The 20,632-nt window shown below is 43.2% G+C and overlaps 1 protein-coding gene across 2 annotated transcripts in view; it reads left to right on the forward strand.

Annotated features, from left to right (window-relative positions):
- Positions 1-2,201: 2,201 nt before the first annotated feature.
- The window catches only part of mcf2a (MCF.2 cell line derived transforming sequence a), a 196,748-nt gene continuing 178,317 nt past the window's right edge, over positions 2,202-20,632 (forward strand). For both annotated transcript variants that reach the window (XM_078547702.1, XM_078547703.1), the window contains exon 1: positions 2,202-2,488. In XM_078547702.1, coding sequence (XP_078403828.1) covers positions 2,323-2,488 — 166 coding nt within the window. In that variant the 5' untranslated portion in view covers positions 2,202-2,322. The remainder of the gene's footprint in view (positions 2,489-20,632) is intronic.

Here is a 20,632-nt window from a genome sequence, read left to right on the forward strand (position 1 = left end):
GAACAATATCACTTTTTCTTCACTGTCACTGTCGCAAAATCCTGGAACTCCCTCCCTAACAGTGCTGTGGATGTACCTACATCACATGGACTGCAGCGGTTCAAGATGGCGGTTCACCACCGTCAGTTGAGTTCGTCCAAGTTGAGCGGAATGTCTGAGGTGGTGGCTGCGGCCAAGGGCGGGCATCTTGCAAGGCGTGGAAACAGTCATTGACTAAAGTCAGCAAGAAGCCACCCAAGAAGCGGAGAAAATCTTGTAAGCAGAGCTATTCCACTTACGTGTACAGGGGCTGACCCAAGTTCACCCTTCCACCAGGATCTCACCCAAGGCATTGAGCGTCATGAACTCCTTCGTTGTTGACATTTTCGAGCGCGTCATCTCCGAGGTCTCACACTTTATTCACTACAACAAGCGCCCACACCATCTCGGCCAGGGAGATCCAGAGCGCCGTCTGCCTCATGCTGCCAGGGCAACTGGCCAAACACGCCGTCTCCGAAGGCACGAAAGCCATCACCAAATGCATCATCATCTCAAGAGCAATTGGGGATGGGTAATAAATGCTTGCCTTGCCAGCCCTGCTTACATTCCAGAAATAAATAAAAGGAAAACTGCAACCATTTTGTTTACAATAAGATTCCACAACATTGATGAGTAGGTGAGCAGATCATTTACTTCAGTCTTGTTGGTTGAGGTTGAGTGATAAATATTGGCCTGGACACCGGTAAGCGGGCTCCTGCTCTTCTTTGAAATAGTGGCATTGGATTATTTGTGTCCACCTGAAAGGACAAACCAGGCCTCAGCTTCACATTTCATCTGTAAGTTGACGGTGCAGCTTAGATCTTGTGTTTAAATCTTTGGAGTGGGACTTGAACCAAGCTGAAGTCAGAAACATGCACAGGTATTATAATTATGTTCTGACCTCTGAAGTTTGCAATTACCTGGATCAGCCAGTGTAGATCACATCCAGCACTTGGTCAAGGGGTCTTAAAGGGACAGGTCAAGACCCTGTGTAACACCACAGGATCTGCAAATATTATATTGGGATATGCATTTGTTAAAGATTTTTGAAAAACTTAGAAACCTGACTTTGAAAGAATTTGGCTTGCAGTTCACCCTCAATCCCTTTGGCAGGTACACGTCACCCGGATTAATGTTTGGTTATTGAGTTCAACTGACAATGGCTTGGGTTGCAGCGTTTCTTTAAACAAAGAAACAAACAATGGGTATTTTGACTGCAGCTAGATGCCTCTGTCCTGTTTTTCAAGGTGTACCAGGTCCAGTCAGAGCTTGCTAAACTTTTTAACTTCACAGTTTTGTCAGAAGTGGATCAACCAAGGCACCGAAAAGGGGGGAAACCGACTACAGCTTTTGAGTGAAAACGCATACCAAGGTGAAAGATAGGCTGTGAGCCCACAAAGTTACGATTTCTCTTCGTGGACCTACCGAAAAGAAACTCTGGGGCAGGATCAGAGTACGAATTAACACTTCTCTACTTGGCATGCACCCTAACCCCTTAGAGCATCTTGTAAATATTTAACATTACCAGAGGATACTTTCTCTGACTAACCCCCATTCCCCTTGTGCCATATGGCAAATTATACTTTAGAAGCTAATTGCTATGTTAATGAATCTCCATACCTGCATTATTAAAAATAAGTACAAAACAAAAACAGAATTACCTGGAAAAACTCAGCAGGTCTCTGGCAGCATCGGCGGAGAAGAAAAGAGTTGACGTTTCGAGTCCTCATGACCCTTCAGCAGTAGTTTTTTTTGTTTTTATCTCTGTGATTAAAAATAAGCACAGTTGTTGACCATGGCCCATAATACTTACACGCTGCATTTGTTACCCTGGTATTTGGTCACGATTGATAATATTAACTTGGCAAAAGGGAGGGGCGAACAGGTATCTGGGACCCGAACAAACAGGGTGTCTGTCAATAGGGGGGCAAAGCCAATTCGCGAAAAGCTGACCCAGGTGTAACAAGCGGCCGGTTGAACGAAAACGAAATAATAATAGTCATGTGTTCATCTTGCTGAGTCCCCAGTGCGCAGGGGAAGGCAAGTGTGCGATACTGCAGCTCAGCACTGGGACAGCGAGCTGCTGTTCCAACCCATCCAGCGGTTTATTTAGTCTTTTGGCCACGTTCACTCTGTAAATAACACGGGGACGTCAAAAGCCACTGTGTTGGCTGGGCTGGTTTGAAGGTTCATTTTCAAAGAGGGGGGTGGACTGGAATATTTGCCATATTCACCCCCCCCCAGGACTGAGCACCATTTCGTGATGGAAGAGGAGGTACCTTTGAAAATGCATTTGCAGGTTGGATGGTGAAGAGCGGATCCAGTGCACAGGGGAGGGCAAAGGAAGATCCACACAGGCAAACCTGTCTCGACATGGCAGCGGCAGAGAACCTAAACATCTCTGGAGCTGAGATGAACAACTACTATTCTCTCTGCAAAGCGTGTTTGCTGCTGGAATCCACCGTGAAAAGTAGGTGCCCAAAAAAAAAGTTTTGTCTCCATTTGTGATTGGATTGGGTGCGAATTAACTTGGTGAGGTTGGGCTGAGTGCACGGAGCGTGTATTTTATTTTAAATGGTGCAGCATCGTACCGGACCTGGGTGATTTATTGTGTTTAAAAACAGTGTATTCGACAGGCAGAAATGACAAACCTGCTTGTGAGTTGGGGAATCTGGTCTCACCGAATAATCGACCATTTTCGTGCGCTTGAAATTTAGAATTTGTAACTTATATCGTTTTCTTCAAGACAGGAATCACCCCTGGATCGCCTGCAATAAAATATATAAGCTGTTTAAAATAAAATTTAAAAAAAAAACCCTAATCTATAATGATTGATCAGGAACTCGGGGCTGGAGCCTGTTTATTGCTCACCCGGCAGGAATGTCATCACAATTTGACAATTCTGCTAAATCAACAGATCTGGTTACATCCATAGAGCGGTTACAATGACATTTCTACTTTTTTCCGGGTTTGTGCAGGTCAGTACGTCCCTCAGTCACAACATGATGCCACCCTCCACTGTGGAGAATACTTTGTAGACTTTTATTGATTTTTTTTTCCGACAGCGTCTTCATTCTCCTGAATGCGAATCTATGACTCGCATGAATCAGCAATTCGCTGCAGAAATAGATGACCGACTTAATCGGGGAACACAAGCCAAGTGCGTGCAATCTGTCCTCATTATTTAGTGCTAGGGCGGTAGTTTTGCTGAACAGTGTGAATTCAGCCTGAGCAAAGAGGAGTGTGACTCACAAAAAGGAATTAGTTTCTCGTTTTATTTCGGTCAGTTCAGGCGCCTACACCCAGTGTACTGTCCGCAAGTTTAGGATTGGATGAAGCAGGAATTGTAGATTCTGAACTTGTAGTGGTGAATGCATTAGTAAAAAGTAAGACTTGCATTTATATAGCACAGTCTCAGGACATCCAAAGCAGTTTTAAAGTGTAATCACTGTTGTAGGAAATACAGCAGCCTATCTGTCCACAGCAAACTACGACAGGCAACCAAGAGCCAGGCGACCAGTTCTGTTTAGTGATGTTGGTTAAGGGATAAATATTAACCAGGACATTACGGAGAACTCCCCTGCTATTATTCAGACTAGTGCCATGGGATCAGAGGACAGATGGAGCCTCAGCTTAATGTCTAATTTGAAAGGTGGCATCTCTGATAATACAGCATCCCCTGTACTGGCACTGGAGTGTCAGCCTAGAGTTTGTGCTCTAGTCTCTGGAGTAGGTCATAAACACACAACGTTCATGACGCAGAAGTGACAGTGCTACCCACTGAGCCCAGCTGACATTTAGCGAGTTAGCAATGCACTGATCACAAGTGTAACACTGAACAAATCAAAGCCATCTGTTTCTTCACACTGACAACTGTTAAAACCCAAGAAATCATTTCAAACTGGTATAGCTCCTCTGCTGAATAACTCCTCCTTCGTGCTAATAATGGTACGCTCTTGTTCCTATGTACACAGCAAACTCGGAGAGGATAACTTCCTAGTTCACCCTAAGCATGGAAAGCCAATTTGCACCTGCTCTTCCAAACCCAATTCTCATTTAGGTCATGACATTGTGACTTCACAAGACTGCGCACAAACAATCCATGTTGGAATTCACACCCTGTTCACACCACAGTCAGGGATCTGCAGATAAGGTTTGGACATACCCCTCCAATTTCCTGGGTTTCAATTATAAATTCTCAAAGCATTGGAGAGTTAGACGCTCCTATGTTTACAATCGAACTGTAGCCTCGTGGTGCACTACAAAACTAAAGTTAATTCAGCCTCAGACAAACTTTCAGGTAATAACAGTTCCCTTTTCCTAAACTCAGTGCAATAAATAACCAACCCTGAAAAATGCAGAGATTAGAAATATTTAAACCGAAATATCATGTAGCTATACTGGACTTGAGGTAAAAATATCATTGCAGGGTTGCATGACAGGTTAATGTAGACAGTTTCCATTATAAATATGGACACAAGTATGGACAAAATGTGAGAGTTTAAACTGGGGACTTAATTACATCTGTAAGCCTTGATCCAACTAGCCACTGCTTTCGAAACCAACTTCACCTGAAGACTACACCTGATCCTGGTTGTTCATGTGTAATTCCATGTGAGATTGACGAATTATTTAAAATGATTTAGGGTGATGTTATATCTAACTGTACTGCAGGAGCACCTTCACTCAGACTGCAGCAGCTCAAGAAGGCAGCTCACCATTTCCTTCTCAAGGGTAATTAGGGACGGGCAACAAATGCTGGCCTTGCCAGCAGCAATCCCATCCCATGAATGAATGTGTATAAATGAAAGTCGATTATATCTTCAGCTTGATGTCAGGAGATACCCAATGAGCTTCTTATGACCAAATGTTGGTTGCTCAAGCAAATTGCGTTTGGAATTTTCTATGTCAGTTGCATCTGCCCTTCCCAAATACTGGGTTCAGCTGAGCAGCTGTATTCTGTGTAATTTAACAGTTCATGAATTTTAGTGCTTAGCATCCAGATTGGGAATTATGGATGTAGCGTTGGCAGGAATGTGAATGGGTGATATCGGATCGATTGGCTGTTATTCACTCCGCCTGATTCTCCTATGTATTGAAGTTATTGAAGTAACAGGCCACTGGCCTGCTGTCTATCCAAGTTGTAACTGCCACCAAATCCTCCAAATAAATTAAGTTCTTTCAGTGCAGAAGTTGATCCTTATGTGATACTTTATGCTTTCTTTAACTGCAATGACGGAAACTTACTGCCATGTTTTTGGCAGCTCACACGCCTGTCTCAATGGTCTGTGTGCCAGGGGCACCCATTGCAGCACTTGTGATTGAATTAGCTACACAGAACCTTAAGTGCCAGGGTGGAGATACCCAACCGAGATGGGATTGATACCAAGTCAGTGACTGGACTGGGCAGCCAAACTATTGAAAAGATAGATTCGTTTGCAGTCTGAATAAAACGGTGCCAAATTTACTGGGCAAATAAAAGCAGAAAATGCTGGGAATACTCAGGCACAGATGCTGCTCAGTATTTCCAGCATTTAATTTTTTTATTTTGGCTTTTACAGCATCTGCAACATTTTGCTGTTGTAAATTTGCAGGTGGCAGCATTATCATACAGCACCAGGAGAGAATTGAATATTGCACAAGGTCTTGAGGCACAGTGGGTCGTGTCTGTACCTCTGAATCATACACTCCAGGTTTGGGTTCCACTCCAGAACTTGGTGGCCTTTCGAATTGTGGCCAAACAGGCTGGTTGTCAACCTGTAAATCCTTGCGACATGCCTGTGGCAAGAGATAAGAGCAGGGATTAGAACAGAGATGAGGAGAAACTTCTTTAGCCAGAGAGTGGTGAATCTGTGGAATTCATTGCCACAGAAGGCTATGGAGGCCAGGTCATTGAGTGTATTTAAGACCGAGATGGATAGGTTCTTGATTGGTAAGGAGATCAAAGGTTACGGGGAGAAGGCGGGAGAATGGGGTTGAGAAACTTATCAGCCATGTTTGAATGGCGGAGCAGACTCGATGGGCCGAATGGCCTAATTTCTGCTCCTATGTCTTATGGTCTTATGGGAGACCCCTGCTCAGCCCCCATACTTGCTGTGGAGTGGCACCCTTCAACCTATAGCCTCTGGCTTCGGGTTAGTGACCTGTTCCTGGAAAAATAAGCTAGGGGGGAACAGATGTAAGGATGTGCTTTGTGTGCCTTGTGTCTCTAACCATGGGAAGTTGCCTAAGTCTCCTGTTCGTGCTGAGTTAGGTTTTTGTCGGGTGCTGTGAAGGATGAAAAAATGGGGCGTTGGAGAAAATGTTAAAACACGTTGGGGCTGGTTTTATGCTGAAACTAGTCTCAAAAATGGACACTAAAACTGTGAAAAAAAATCGAACCCAATGTTCAGTGAGATGAGAAGGGATCTGGTCCAACGTAACTGCTCCAGAATACTTCACAAACAGGACACTGAATCTACCTTGAAAATTATGCTGAAAAGGTGAGGGCTGGATGAAAGTTCATGTGGAGCATGTATCCTAGCACAGATGAGATGGGTGAATGGCCTGTTCTGTGTTGTACATTCAATATAATTCTATGTAGCATAAAGGTGAAACAGAATTAGTCTATCAACCAAAGCATCGTGAGAATTAGAACATTTCCCTCTAGATTGGGGGGCACAAGGGGCACATGAATAGTTTGCCAAGTTGTGTACATAGTCAATCCAATAATCTTTGTGATTCAGCTTGCGCAAGATTTTCAGACCAAAGGTGTTGCAAGCATATAGAAAATAACATGCATATATTCATAATTTAAAAGGAAGTTTTCTTTTTAAAAAGTGAAAGTCGTTTTATGTTGTATTCTTTTGTCTTCAAATTGACCTCAGGATGTGCCTCAGAGCAATTTCCCCTAACTGATCTTCACAAAGACACAGCAATTAGACCTTGAGGGCTTAAAGTGACATTGACAAATTAGCAATTGAATAGTACATATGATGTGATACAATTTGCTGCCTTAATAAAACACCATACCTGTAGTAATTATGCTTTTGTTAAATGTTGGACTGTACCTTTAAGAATGGTCCTGTGATGTAAGATCACATGATCTGTGTAAACCAATGTGTCAGCAGTGCAGGCTACCTCCACAGTCAGTGTAGAGATAGAGATGGAGTTGAAAGCACACAAGTAGTTGTTGCTGGCTGTATTGTAAATAAGCCTAATGTTTCCACTTAGAAAGTTGTCTGCAGGTCAACTCTATCACATATAAGCAACAAGGCCACACTATAACTGGCAACAAGGATAAATCAGGATAAATCGGAATCGGTACTGTACCTTGCCCAGCGATTGTGAGTATCAACGTCCGTTTAAAATAACAGAAGATATACTCACCCAAAATGCCACAGTTTGGTAGAATCAATCCCTTTGAGCCAGCCACAGACGATTGGTCTCAGTATATAGAACGTCTCGTGTTCTTCCTTCAAGCGCACAAAATCACAGGGTGAAGAGAAGAGGCGAGCAACCCTTTTGAGTACTTGTGGCAGCAAAACCTACAGTTTGATTCGAAGTTTGTCAGTGCCCAGAGCCCCAGGTTCGAAGAGTTTCACAGAATTAGTGAACCTTGAGAAGGGACATTTTCAACCCAAGCCCTCGGTCACGTGGCAGAGGTTCAGGTTCAATTCACGAAATGGAGCTCCAGGTGAGACAATTGCCAGCTATGTGGCAAATTTGAAGCAATTAACGGAATATTGCAAGTTTAGTGAGACTCTGAACAATATGCTCAGAGACCGTTTAGTGTGTGATGTGAAAGAAGACACTGTTCAGAGAAGGTTGCTGGCTGAAGTGAATCTGGATTTTAAGAAGGCGTTAGAAATAGCGCTGGCCATGAAAAGCGCTGTAAGAGGCTCACAAGCAATACAAGGGGCACAAAATGGCGCTGTACTACAAATGGGCAGATACAGTCAGCCAAAAGTGGCACAAAAAAGCCAGACTCTGCTGCGAAGTGGGTAATAGCCGAAAAATAAGAAGAAATAATTTAGCAGCTAAATCGAAGACCAACTTTCATTGATGTGGACACAATCAGTCTTTTAATGATTGGCAGTTTAAAAAAGTAGAATGTTACTTTTGTCACAGAAGTGGACATATAATGAGGGAGCGCAAAGAGAGATTTAAACAGGCTTCCAAACAACAGAAGAAGCCCAATGAAATCTACAGTGTAGAAGAACCTGAAACATCAAATTCTGACATCTATTCATTGTTTAACGTGAAAGTTGGGAAGACACAGCCAATATTTGTTGCAGTACAAGTGAATGGTAAACCAGTAAAAATGGAAGTAGACACGGGAGCTTCCACTGCTGTAATTGGTGAACACACTTTCAGATATTTAACTAATGGTGAACATCAAATAAATTCGGAACAAACACCTGCCAAGCTGAAAACGTACACAGGTGAAGAAATCCAAGTAAAAGGTATCAGCAGAGTAAGTGTCCATTATAGAAACCAATCGACACAGCTACCCATGGTGGTATTGAGAGGCAGAGGACCAAGCCTTCTAGGGTGAAACTGGTTAAGGGAAATCAACCTTGATTGGCCAGTGAGATTTCAAAAGGAAGCTGGAAGAGTTCATGTCTTAGAAACATAGAAAATAGGAGCAGGAGTAGGCCATTCAGCCCTTTGAGCCTGTTCCACCATTCATTATGACCATGGCTGATCATCCAACTCAGTAGCCTGCTCCCGCTTTCTCCCCATATCCTTTGATCCCTTTCACCCCAAGAGCTATATCTAACTCCTTCTTGAAAACATACAATATTTTGGCCTCAACTACTTTCTGTGGTAGTGAATTCCACAGGCTCACCACTCTCTGAGTGAAGAAATTTCTCCTCATCTCAGTCCTAAATGGTCTACCCGTATCCTCAGACTGTGACCCCTGGTTCTGGACTCCCCCACCATCGGGAACATCCTTCCTGCATCTACCCTGTCTAGTCCTGTTAGAACTTTGTAGGTTTCTATGAGATCCCCTCCTCATTCTTCTGAACTCCAGCGAATATAATCCTAATCAACTCAATCTCTCCTCATACGTCAGTCCCATCATCCCAGGAATCAGTCGGATAAACCTTCGCTGCACTCCCACTTTAGCAAGAACATCTTTCCTCAGATAAGGAGACCAAAACTGCACACAGTATTCCAGGTGTGGCCTCACCAACGCCCTGTACAATTGCAGCAAGACATCCCTGCTCCTGTACTTGAATCCTCTGGCTATGAAGGCCAACATACCATTTGCCTTCTTTACCACCTGTTGCACCTGCATGCTTACCTTCAGCGACTGGTGTACAAGGACACCCAGATCTTGTTGCACATTCCCCTCTCTCAATTTATAGCCATTCAGATAATAATCTGCCTTCCTGTTTTTGCTACCAAGGTGGATAACCTCACATTTATCCACATTATACTGCATCTGCCATGCATTTGCCCACTCACTCAGCTTGTCCAAATCACCCTGAAGCATCTCTGCATCCTCCTCACAGCTCACCCTCCCACCCAGCTTTGTGTCATCTGCAAATTTGGAGATATTACATTTAATTCCCTCATCTAAATCATTAATATATATTGTGAATAACTGGGGTCCCAGCACCGATCCCTGCGGTACCCCACTAGTCACTGCCTGCCATTCGGAAAAAGACCCATTTGTTCCTACTCTTTGTTTCCTGTCTGCCAACCAGTTTTCTACCCATCTCAATACACTACCCCCAATCCCACGCGCTTTAATTTTACACACTAATCTCTTATGTGGGACTTTGTCGAAAACCTTCTGAAAGTCCAAATAAACCACATCCACTGGCTCCCCCTCATCAACTCTACGAGTTACATCCTCGAAAAATTCCAGTCGATTTGTCAAGCATGATTTCTGTTTCATAAATCCATGCTGACTCTGTCCGATTCTGCCACTGTTTTCCACGTGCTCAGCTATTAAATCTTTTATAATGGACTCTAGAATTTTCCCCATTACCGACTTGCAAAAGGAACAAAGCAATGTATTGCAGAAAGAGCCTGGAGAGTCCAAGGACCACAGCAGGTTGAAAAAGGAGTGTGTAAGAACTTGACAAATGCAATCTACCTCAAACAAAAACATAGAAGAACAGCAGAAGAAACTCAAGGAGACCCTGCTGAATGACAGAGTTCAAGACAAAGTGAGTAACCTTCGCAAAGGAAAGGAAAACCTGTTGAAAACCCTTCACACACTATAGGACTCCCTCAGGTCAAAGCTTGTGCCTCTGGAACAGTACGAAGAGAAACGGAAAGAATTCAGCACCTCTCTGAACAAACTGAAGAACCAGTTGGCAGGCAAGACACATTGATTTTCAAGTTTCCAGGAGGCAGCCAACAAATACAAAAAGGAGACGGAAGAGCTGAAGAATCGGCTAAATGAAGTCCGAGGCTTTGAAAACTAATATCGGAGAGCCTTCCAAGAGGCGAGCAGATGATGAAGTTTTGGGAGACTCAGCTGCTGAACTAAGACAAGTTGAGATTTCACCTGAGAGAAGTCTGGCTGACAGTGAAGTTGAAATGAAGGACAAGACCAAATTCTGTGGTAGAAATAAGAAGACAAAAAGGAAGAAGTTTCCAAAAAGACAATAAAATGGTGGCTCGTAGCACCTAGAAACACTCGAAGGAGACAATAAACAAATCATTGAATTGTGCCTACTTTGATATTATTCCAGTCCCTCTCAATGGTACAAATTACCATAAGGCCTTATCTAGAAAGAATTCTAAATGCTGTAGATAAATATGAAGAATTTAACAGGTGATTCGCTGGAGATCAAGCTTGCACGCTTTCTATTCCACTAAAGAACGACCTCCCCACACGACAAGAGGAGCAACACCTGCAGACTTGTTGAGGAGATGCCGTCAGAGGACAAGACTGAGCCTAATATCATACTACGTGGAAGTGGAGGGCCGGATCATCCATAAGCATGTGGACCATTTAAGAAAAAGAGAGACACCATTACAAGATGTGTAGTTCCACCTGTAACCATTACTGAGCCTCAGTTTCCTGTTAAAGATGCTCAACCAAGGACTGACATGTCTGATGTCTCTATCTGAGTGGAAGACACTGAATTGCAAGTGCCCACACCAGGAGGTACCTGATGTTCGTACAGTTCCAGAGAACGTGGTTCCTGAAAAAGAATCTGAAGCTGTGGAGCTGCGACATTCCACATGGATCAGGAAACCACCTGAAAGACAACTTGTAAATTTCATGACCTGCGTAAATATTATAATGTCATGAGATAAATATATTTGTAAATACAAAATGCACAGCAAAGTTAAAGGGAGAGGAATATAGTAATTATGGCTTTGTTAAATGTTGGACTGTACCTTTAAGAGTAGTACTGTGATGTAAGATCACATGACTTATGTAAACCAATGTGTTAGCAGCATGGGCTACCTCCACAGTCAGTGTAGAGATAGAGATGGAATTGAAAGCACATGTGTAGTTGCTGCTGGCTGTATCGGAAATAAACCTAATGTTTCCACTTAGGAAGTTGCCTGCAGATCAGCTCTATTACAAATAGGCAACAAGGCCGCACTATAACAATACCTTACAACTTGTCATATTCAAAGTGGTGATGCAAGGCCATTCATTGGAATTTTCTCATTTACCCCAGGTTATTTTTCTTTCCTTTTTGAGACTGTCTACATCAAGTTTCATCAAATAATTATAGACTGGTACAGCATAGCAGGAAACCATTGATCTCACTGTGCCTATACTGGCTCATTGAACTGGTCCCACTCACCCCCTGCTCTTTCCTCATAGCACTGCAACTTTTTTCCCTTCAATTATTTATCTAATTCCTTTTTGAAAGTCACTATTGAATGTGCTTCCACTGCCGCTGTTTCAGGCAGCGCATTCTAGATCACAACCGACTCCATAAAATAATGTTTCCTCATGTCGCCTCTCTCCTTTTTGCAACTCACCTTAAATCTGTGGAAACAGTTTATCCTTCTTTACTCTAAAAAAAAACATTAATGATTTTGAACACCTTGGTCAAATTTCCCCTTCACCTTCTCTGCTTTAAGGAGAACAATTCCAGTTTCTCCAGTCTCTCCACATAACTGGAATCCCTCATCACCGGAGCCGTTCTAGTAAATCTCCTCTGACCCCCTCGCAGGCCTAAAATGTGGTGCCTAGAAGTGGACACACTAACCCAGCTGAGGCCTAATGCGTGTTTTATAAAGATTTGACACAACTTCCTTGCTTTTGTACTGTATTCCTTAATTAATAAAGTTAAGGATATGATTTTTTTTTTAACAGCCATCTCAACTTGTCCCACCAGCTTCCAAAGATTTGTGTACATACACCCCCCCCCGCCGGTCTCTCTGTTCCTGTACCCCCTTAACAATTATATCATTTACTTTACATTGCCCCGCCTCATTCTTCCCACCGCGATGTATCAAATTACATTACCCTGCATTTAAATTCAATCTGCTGATTGTCTGCCCATTCCATCTTTCCATGTCCTCCTGAAGTCTGTTACTGCCGACCCCTGGGATATACCGCTGTACACTTCCCTCTCGTATTTAAAGCAACCATTCATCACTTCTCTCCGTTTTCTGTCCCTTAGCCTTTTTTGTGTTCACAATGCACTGCCCCTTTTAATCCCATGGGCTCTAGTTTTGCTAACAAGCCTGCTCTGTGCTATTCTGGACAATGTGAATTACTTTATATCTGGGTACAGATTCATGAACTTGATTTGGAACGTTGTTTTGTTTGGATGTGAGACTTGGACCTTACAGAAAGAGGAGGCCAACTTACCCAATCACTTTGAAATGTGGGTCTGGAGGAGAATGGAAAGGATCAGCTGGATAGAAAAAGTACCAAATGATGAAATGCTGAAGGGAGTGAATGAACTATTACAAACAGGTGAGGAGAGGTCGATGGCTCCCCTCTTTGCCCTCTCCTTGTTTGACTGCAACAAATGTTTTTTGTTTTGGATAAGGATATATTTTCCAATTCAGTGTACACTTAACTATTTACATGCTGTGAGCATAAAAAAGCTACTTAAACAGGTTTTCTCGACTTTAACAAAGAGGCGTGGTTCATTACGCTAAAGCAAACTGCAGTAAAAATAATAAAAATATACTTCGACTTCTGGACACACACACACTTGAAGTTCACACACATAAATGCAGGTTACAGAGTGGGGGAGCATAGATATGGTGAAATTATAGTCCATAAGAAGTTCACAGGCCATTGCTTGGAGTAGTTGCTGGCTGCAGGCCGAATTCATTTGCCTTGCTTTCAGTGCTGATGCGGTTTAAAGCTGTATTTAGTTCTTCTGTCTTCCTGGAGGCACTGCTGTGGAGTTGAATTCTTTCTTTAAGAAACCTCTGTCTACTGCAGAATGGAGATAAAGTCAAATTAGTGATAGGACTCCGAGTTTGTTGGAGAGAGAGAGGCAGGCGCTCTACTTAGCTCAATTCCTAGTTCCATTCTGCTGAGAAACCTACCACTCAAAAGCGTTGGCTGGTCATGTGACCTCTGCCCAACTGCCAGTAATTCAAACATCATTGTAGGTACTACATATAACTCGATTAGCTCGTCTGGAGAGCTACCTTAAAACATCAACGTATTTTGTCCAAGTGATAGATAGGTTCTTGATTGGTATGGGGATCAAAGGTTACGGGGAGAAGGCGGGAGAATGGGGTTGAGAAACTTATCAGCCATGATTGAATGGCGGAGCAGACTCGATGGGCCGAATGGCCTAATTTCTGCTCCTATGTCTTATGGTCTTATGGTCTTATGATTAACCTTTGAATGGTTTGTCTTCAGCTGTTGAATACTGTAGGTGATTTCCATAAATATCTTGTCAATAGAACAGGACGGAAGGTCTTTCACAGTCCCTGGGGAGCTGGATAGGTGGGTGGGTGCGGGAGTGCATAGAGGACGTGATTGACTTTGGTGAGTTTTGCAGACTTGCAGGGTTGAAGTGTGGAATATATATAGTAATGTAAATTAATGTCAGCCATTTTGATGTAGGTTAGTCCTTTCAAAAAACATGTCTTTTGAAAAATCCAATTCCTGTTTCCAGCTGAAAAAATAGTATATAAACACCAGAGGTCTTGTGCAATGGTAGCATCCCTACCTCTCAGCCAGGAACTCTGAGTTCAAGTCCCAGTCCAGGGGCAGGCACGGTGGGGGTGGTTGGGAAGCCACCCACGATCGAGGCGGGAAGGCGATTTCACGCTGGCGAGCCAATTAAGGCCCACCCAGCGTGAAACACGAGTGGCTCAGCGCTCAGCGGCGCCTGTGCGAGCGGAGGGGGAAGGGTTGGGGGGGGGAGTGCGAGTGCAAGGAGCGCGAACTTCGCATGTGTTTGTGAGTGCGCGCTTGAGAAGACTTGAGGAAGACTTCAAAAAAAGAAATGAAGAATGTTATGAAACCTGTCCCCGCATGTGACTCTGTCCCATGAGCAGGGGCATGTGATTAATTAAATTTTTAATTTTTACTTTTATTTTTATTTGCTGTTGGAAACCTCATCCCGCCCGTGGATGAGGTTTTCTAAAAAGTGCAAAAGCCACTTGGCCTTTTCGCCTGACCCGCTAACCGTAAGGTTGGACGGGCAGCGAAAAATGTAAGTTAGTAACCTTGTTAAATGGCCTTAACAGGCTTTCTAATTGTTGGCAGACGCGCTGCCCGACTGTGGCACACGCCCACCAACCAACATATTGTGCAACTTCACGTTAACGTTGGGACGCTTGCCCGAGCGGGTCGGATGCGTGCCCACCCAGCGAGCTAAAAGGTTTGCCCCAGGACTTGATGGCCATGGAAGGTGCATTCATATTGTGGCCAAACAGGTTGATTATCAGCCTGTAAATCCCTTCAATGTGCCTGGTGACAGGCAGTAAGAGCGGGAGAGTTTTCTGGGCAACCATACTGCAGAAGGCAACGGCAAACCACTGCAGTACTTTGCCAGCTTAATCACGGACCAATCCAATGGAAGTTCATGGTTGCCAACGCCCTCTTAGGGCAATGTACCTGATGGGAGAGGAGGATCTAAACACATCTTCATAACAGAACAAAGAAATTTGCTGAACATAATTAGGAATAGGCATCTTTAAAAGGAAACAGACTGGTAAGAGATGTTATGAAGGGAAGATTTCAAGAAAGCAGAGGAAGAGGAATGAAGAGAATATCAATGCTGGATGACTTGAAAATGGAAGGAAGTTATTGGTGAACGAAAAGACTGCACGAGTTAGAGAGACATGGAAAGACGACCATGAGACAAGGACCAGCCTTTGGGCAGAGCACACATAATGGTGATAACAGATTCACGACTAATGTTGATTCCTAGTATTTTGAGAATGAATGTTGAGAGTAAAATTCGTCTTCAGTGAGCTCATCCCTATTCTTTGCTTCTCCAATATTAAACGTTCCCAGCTTATAAAACTTCACCAACATTGTAAGCAATCATAACATTTAAATCTCTGAAAGCAACATGGATTTATATCAAAAACAAAAACAGAATTACCTGGAAAAACTCAGCAGGTCTGGCAGCATCGGTGGAGAAGAAAAAAATATATCATGCCTTTCACAACCTAAACCTAGTTCAATGCATTTTATAGCCAAGGAAGTATTTTTGAAGTGTAGCCACTGTTGTAACATGTCAGACGTGATTGCTGTGATTAAATTGGCTATGTCCCATCAACAGCAATATAATAATGACCAGATAATTTGCTTTTGTTTTTAGTGATTGAGGCATAAATGTTAGGCCAGAACACTGGGGAAAACTCCCCTGTGCCTCGCCGAATAGTGCTGTGGAACCCCCTTGAAGCCTGCTACAAGCCCACTCCATGGATGCTTTGAAGCTGGGGGCGAGCCCAGCAAGACAGCAGGTCAGAGAGCGAAACAACATTAACAAGCCCTGCAACCAGGAAAACTGCAGCAGCCAGGGACAAGCAAAGGGGAGGGGAGGAGTTGAACAGGGAAATATTTGAACAATGGTGAAACAGATGGCGAAGCCTGGAGCGTGAGATAAATTGGGTGGATGATTGTTTGCTCAGTTGGGTGCGCATTATAGCTCAGAATATTAGGCTAAGCAAATGAAAAGCAATGACTTTGAAATGGGCTGACACACAAGGATAAGATTTTAGAGGATCTGATGTTCGATGATGGACTTTGTATCTGATTTGTGATAAAAACGTAGAACATTTACAGCATGAGAAGTGTCCGTACAGGCAATGGTGCCTGTGCCAGTTGAAAAAGCTGTTCAGCTTAATCTCCCTTTCTAGCTCTTGGCCTGTAGCCCTGGATGAGCTTATAGATGCGATGAGGGTTTCTGCCTCTACCCTCCTGTCAAGCAGGGAGTTCCACTGGGTAAAAAGAATTTCTTCGCAACTCTCCCCTAATCCTTGTGCCAATTATATTGAAGCTATTGCCCCTGGTTATCGATCTCTCTGCTAAGGGGTGGACCCAGTTTAATGATATGTAGTTTCTGGGAGGAGATCAGCCAACAAACAAAATTCTCAATTTGCTATGTAAATGATTCAGACTGGGTCCCTGGGCTAAATTTAATGAATTTGGGCAAGGATATAAACTCCTCCCTCTCCCAGTGAGCACATCATCCTTTAGAGCTGTGCAGTGCATGACAGAGAAACAGCCCTGGCCAGCTTTGGAGTGTTCTTTGGAGTAGGTTTGGTGTTAAGAACATAGGAAATGGGAGCAGGAGTAGGCCATTCAGCCCCTCCAGCCTGCTTCACCATTCAACTAGATCATGGCTGATCTTCTAACTCCACACCATTTTTCCATACTATCTCCATATCCCTTGATATCCTTAATATCTGCAAATCTCTGTCTTGAATACACTCAATGATTGAGCCTCCACAGCCCTCTGGGGTAGAGAATTCCAGAGAGTCACCACCCTCTGGGTGAAGATAATTCCTCCTTACCTCAGTCCTAAATGGCCTACCCCTTATTCTGAGACTGTGTCCTCTGGTTCTTAAACTCACCAGTCAGGGGAAACATCCTTCCTGCACCCACCCTGTTGAGCACTGTAAGAATTTTGTATGCTTTAATGAGATCACGTCTCATTCTTCTAAACTCCGAAGAATACAGGCCCAGTCTCCTCAAACATCTCCTCACAGGACAATCCCGCCATCCCAGGAATCAGTCTGGTGAACCTTAGTTGCACTCCCTCTGTGGCAAATACATCTTTCCTTAGTTAAGGAGACCAAAACTGCATACAGTACTCCAGGTGCAGTCTCACTAAGGCTCTACACAATTGCAGCAAGACATCTTTACTCCTGCACTCAAATCCCCCTGTGATGAAGGGCAACATAACATTTGCCTTCCTAATTGCTTGCTGCACCTGCATGTTAGCTTTCAGTGACATGAATAAGGACACCCAGATCCCTTTGGACATCAACACCTCCCAGTCCCACACCATTTAAGATATTGTGAGGGGGCTAAGACCTTGCTCTATGTTTTAACAATATATATATAGCATATATATAATATATATGCTATATATATATATATATATATATTGCATGGATAATTTATAAAATCTTTTAAAAACTGGATAAAGCCTTTAAAATGACTGTAGCTATGACTGAAACAAAAGGAATTTCCCAGCATTCAGAACAGTTGCCACCTTGTTATCTCTGAAATGACACTAGTGACCCCTGTGAAATCAAAGGAAATTGTACAAAGGCCATTTACATTTCTAAGGCCAGTCCTGGCTAATGGAAATGACCCATCTGTGAGGACAAGGGACCCTGAAACCTGTATTGAAATGGTTAATGGTTGAAACGTTACCAATCTCAGGAACCCAGACTAAGGAATATACATCCTTTTGCCCAACTCAAAGTGGGAACCATATCACATGACCACCCTCTTTCCCTGCCGGGAAAACCAGTTACCCTGTCTTGTGAAGCTGCAAAGCAGACTGCCATCTTCCATTAACCAAGCAACAGCTCAGAACAAGGTAAAGGCAAAATGCTGTGGATGCTGGAAATCTGAAACAAAAACAAAAAATGCTGGAAAAACTCAGCAGGTCTGACAGCATCTGTGGAGAGAAAGGCAGAGTGAACGTTTCAAGTCCGTATGACTCACCCTATCTCAAACCTGTCCTTGCCCCCAGTTTCATTTTATTCTTCGTCTCATTCAGCTCTGAAGAAGAGTCATACGGACTCGAAACGTTAACTCTGTCTTTCTCTCCACAGATGCTGTCAGACCTGCAGAGTTTTTCCAGCATTTTTTGTTTTAGCTCAGAACAAGGGCTTGGTCCAGGTGAATGCCTGGCCCTCATCTACATTATTTCTACTGGAACTTCTGTACCTGCCCATTGTGGTAATTACCATCTACTGGTAATGTGAATTATCCAGCATCAGTCTTGAGCCTGCCATCTCTGAAAGAATACAGTATTGGACTTTGATTCTGGCCTCTGTGAAACAATAGTTCTTATTTTCTCTGTAGACTTTGCTCTGTGCCTTGTTCTTTTCTTTATCCCTCTTTTACTGCATGAATGCAAAGAAAGGGGGTATGTTGCAAACCCTCTTCCCATATTTGTGTGTAAAATAAATGACCCCTCCGATTTTGCTCTATCTCAAGTTTGCTGTGGAGTTGTCAATAGAAATTGGATCACACCAAAATTGAGGGGTTGGGAAATACGCCACTGCTTATAAAGGGGGAAGTCAAAATCAAAATACCTTTCTGCTTACGCACAGATAGTGAGAGGAGAAACCAGGACTGGTTAAATTAACCTCCCTCCTGTCCGTAACAGGATACTTTTCATTTCTGTTACCAAAGTGGATATAACTTCACATTTTTTCACATTATATTCCATCCGCCATGTTCTTAGCCTGTCTGTGTCCCCTTGAAGCCTCTTTGCTGCATCCTCACTATTCAATTCCCACCAGGGAAGCTATTTGTACCTTCCTCTGTGAAGACAGACGCAAAGTACTTGTTTAGTTTCTTTGCCACCTCCGCAGTCCCCAGTTATAAATTCTTTATTCTCTGTCTGTAGTGGGCCCACATTTATCTTTGCTAATCTTTTCTTTTTACATACCACAGCAGCTTTTGCAGTCTATTTTTATGTTCATCACTAATTTATTTGCGTATTGTACTTTCTCTTTCTTAGTTTCTTTGTTGAATTCTGAAATGCTCCCAATCCTCGGGCTTTACTACTTTTTATTTTTGGCAGTCACTTCCTTTGACCTAACACAATCTTTAACTTCTCTTGTTAGCTATGATTGGATCACCTCTCCTGCTGGGTTTTTGTGCTGCAAAGGAATGTAACTTTGTTGTAAACAATGTATTAACTACTTCAATGCTAGCCATTAGCTCTCCTGTCCACCGTCATACCTTTTAATGTAATTTCCCAGTATACCACAGCCAACGTGTCCCCTTAGACCTTTGTAGTTTCCTTTGTTTAGATTTAACGCCCTAGTTTTGGATTGAACTGCATCACTTTCAAACTTAATGTAAAACTCTAGCACATTATGGTCACTATTCCTTAAAAGGCTCCTTTCCAATACTAGATCTAAAATAGCCCATCCTCCAGTTACTCCCTTAAGATATTTTCTAGAAAACCATCTCGTATGCATTCCAGGAACCCATCCTCCACATCATTAGTGCTAATCAGGTTTACCCAGTCTATATGTAGATTGAAGTCCCTCATGATTACTGTTCCTTATTGCACACACCTCTAATTTCCTGATTTATACCGTGCCCTACATTATAACTACTGTTTGGTGGCCTATAAAAAATTTCTACCAGTGTTTGCTGTCCCTTGTTCTCCCTTAGCTCCTTCCAATCTACGATCCTCCATCACTTATGTACTATTCTCATCCTTTATTAACAGGGCTACCCCGCCTCCTTTTCGCCTGTCCTTCCTAAATATCAAATACCTTGAACATTCAGTTCCCAGCCTTGGCCAGCCTGCAGCTACACCTCCATAATGGCAATTAGACCTGACTGGTTTACTTCTATTTGTGCTGTCAGTTCATGTCCCTTGTTGTGAATGCTGTGTGCATTCAGATAGAGTACCTTTGATTCTGTCTTTTTTAAAAATTATTTTCACAACCTCTAGCCTTATCTACTGGTGCACTCTTAAGTTTGTTCACTCTGTGCCTCCCTGCTACACTCTGATTATCATTTCCCTTGTTACTACCTTATTCTCTTGCTCTGTCTTCTCTCTTTAATTCATCACATCTTACTTCACTTGATCCCTCACCCCACTATTTAATTTAAAGCCCTCTGTACCACACACGTTATATGACTCTCCAGAACACTGATCCCAGCACAGTTCAGGTGAAGACTGCCCCAACAGTACAGCTCCCACTTTCCCCTGTATTGGTGTCTGTGCCCCATGAGTCAAACCATTTCTCCCACACCAATATTAGAGCCACATCTTTAACTTTCTTAATCTTATTTACCCTACTCCAAATTGCTTGCGGCTCAGGCAGTAATCCAGAGATTATTACCCTAGCTGTTCATACTCCCTAAGCAAAACCTCTTCCCTAGTCCTGCCTGTGTTGTTGGTACCTATGTGGACCACGAGAACTGGATCCACCCCCCCACCCCGCCACTCCCTCACTCCCACTGCAGGTTCCTCTCAAACCCTGGCACCAGGCATTCAAC

This window comes from Cetorhinus maximus, chromosome 8 (genome assembly GCF_964194155.1).
Source record: "Cetorhinus maximus chromosome 8, sCetMax3.hap1.1, whole genome shotgun sequence".
Classification (NCBI taxonomy): Eukaryota; Metazoa; Chordata; class Chondrichthyes; order Lamniformes; family Cetorhinidae; genus Cetorhinus; species Cetorhinus maximus.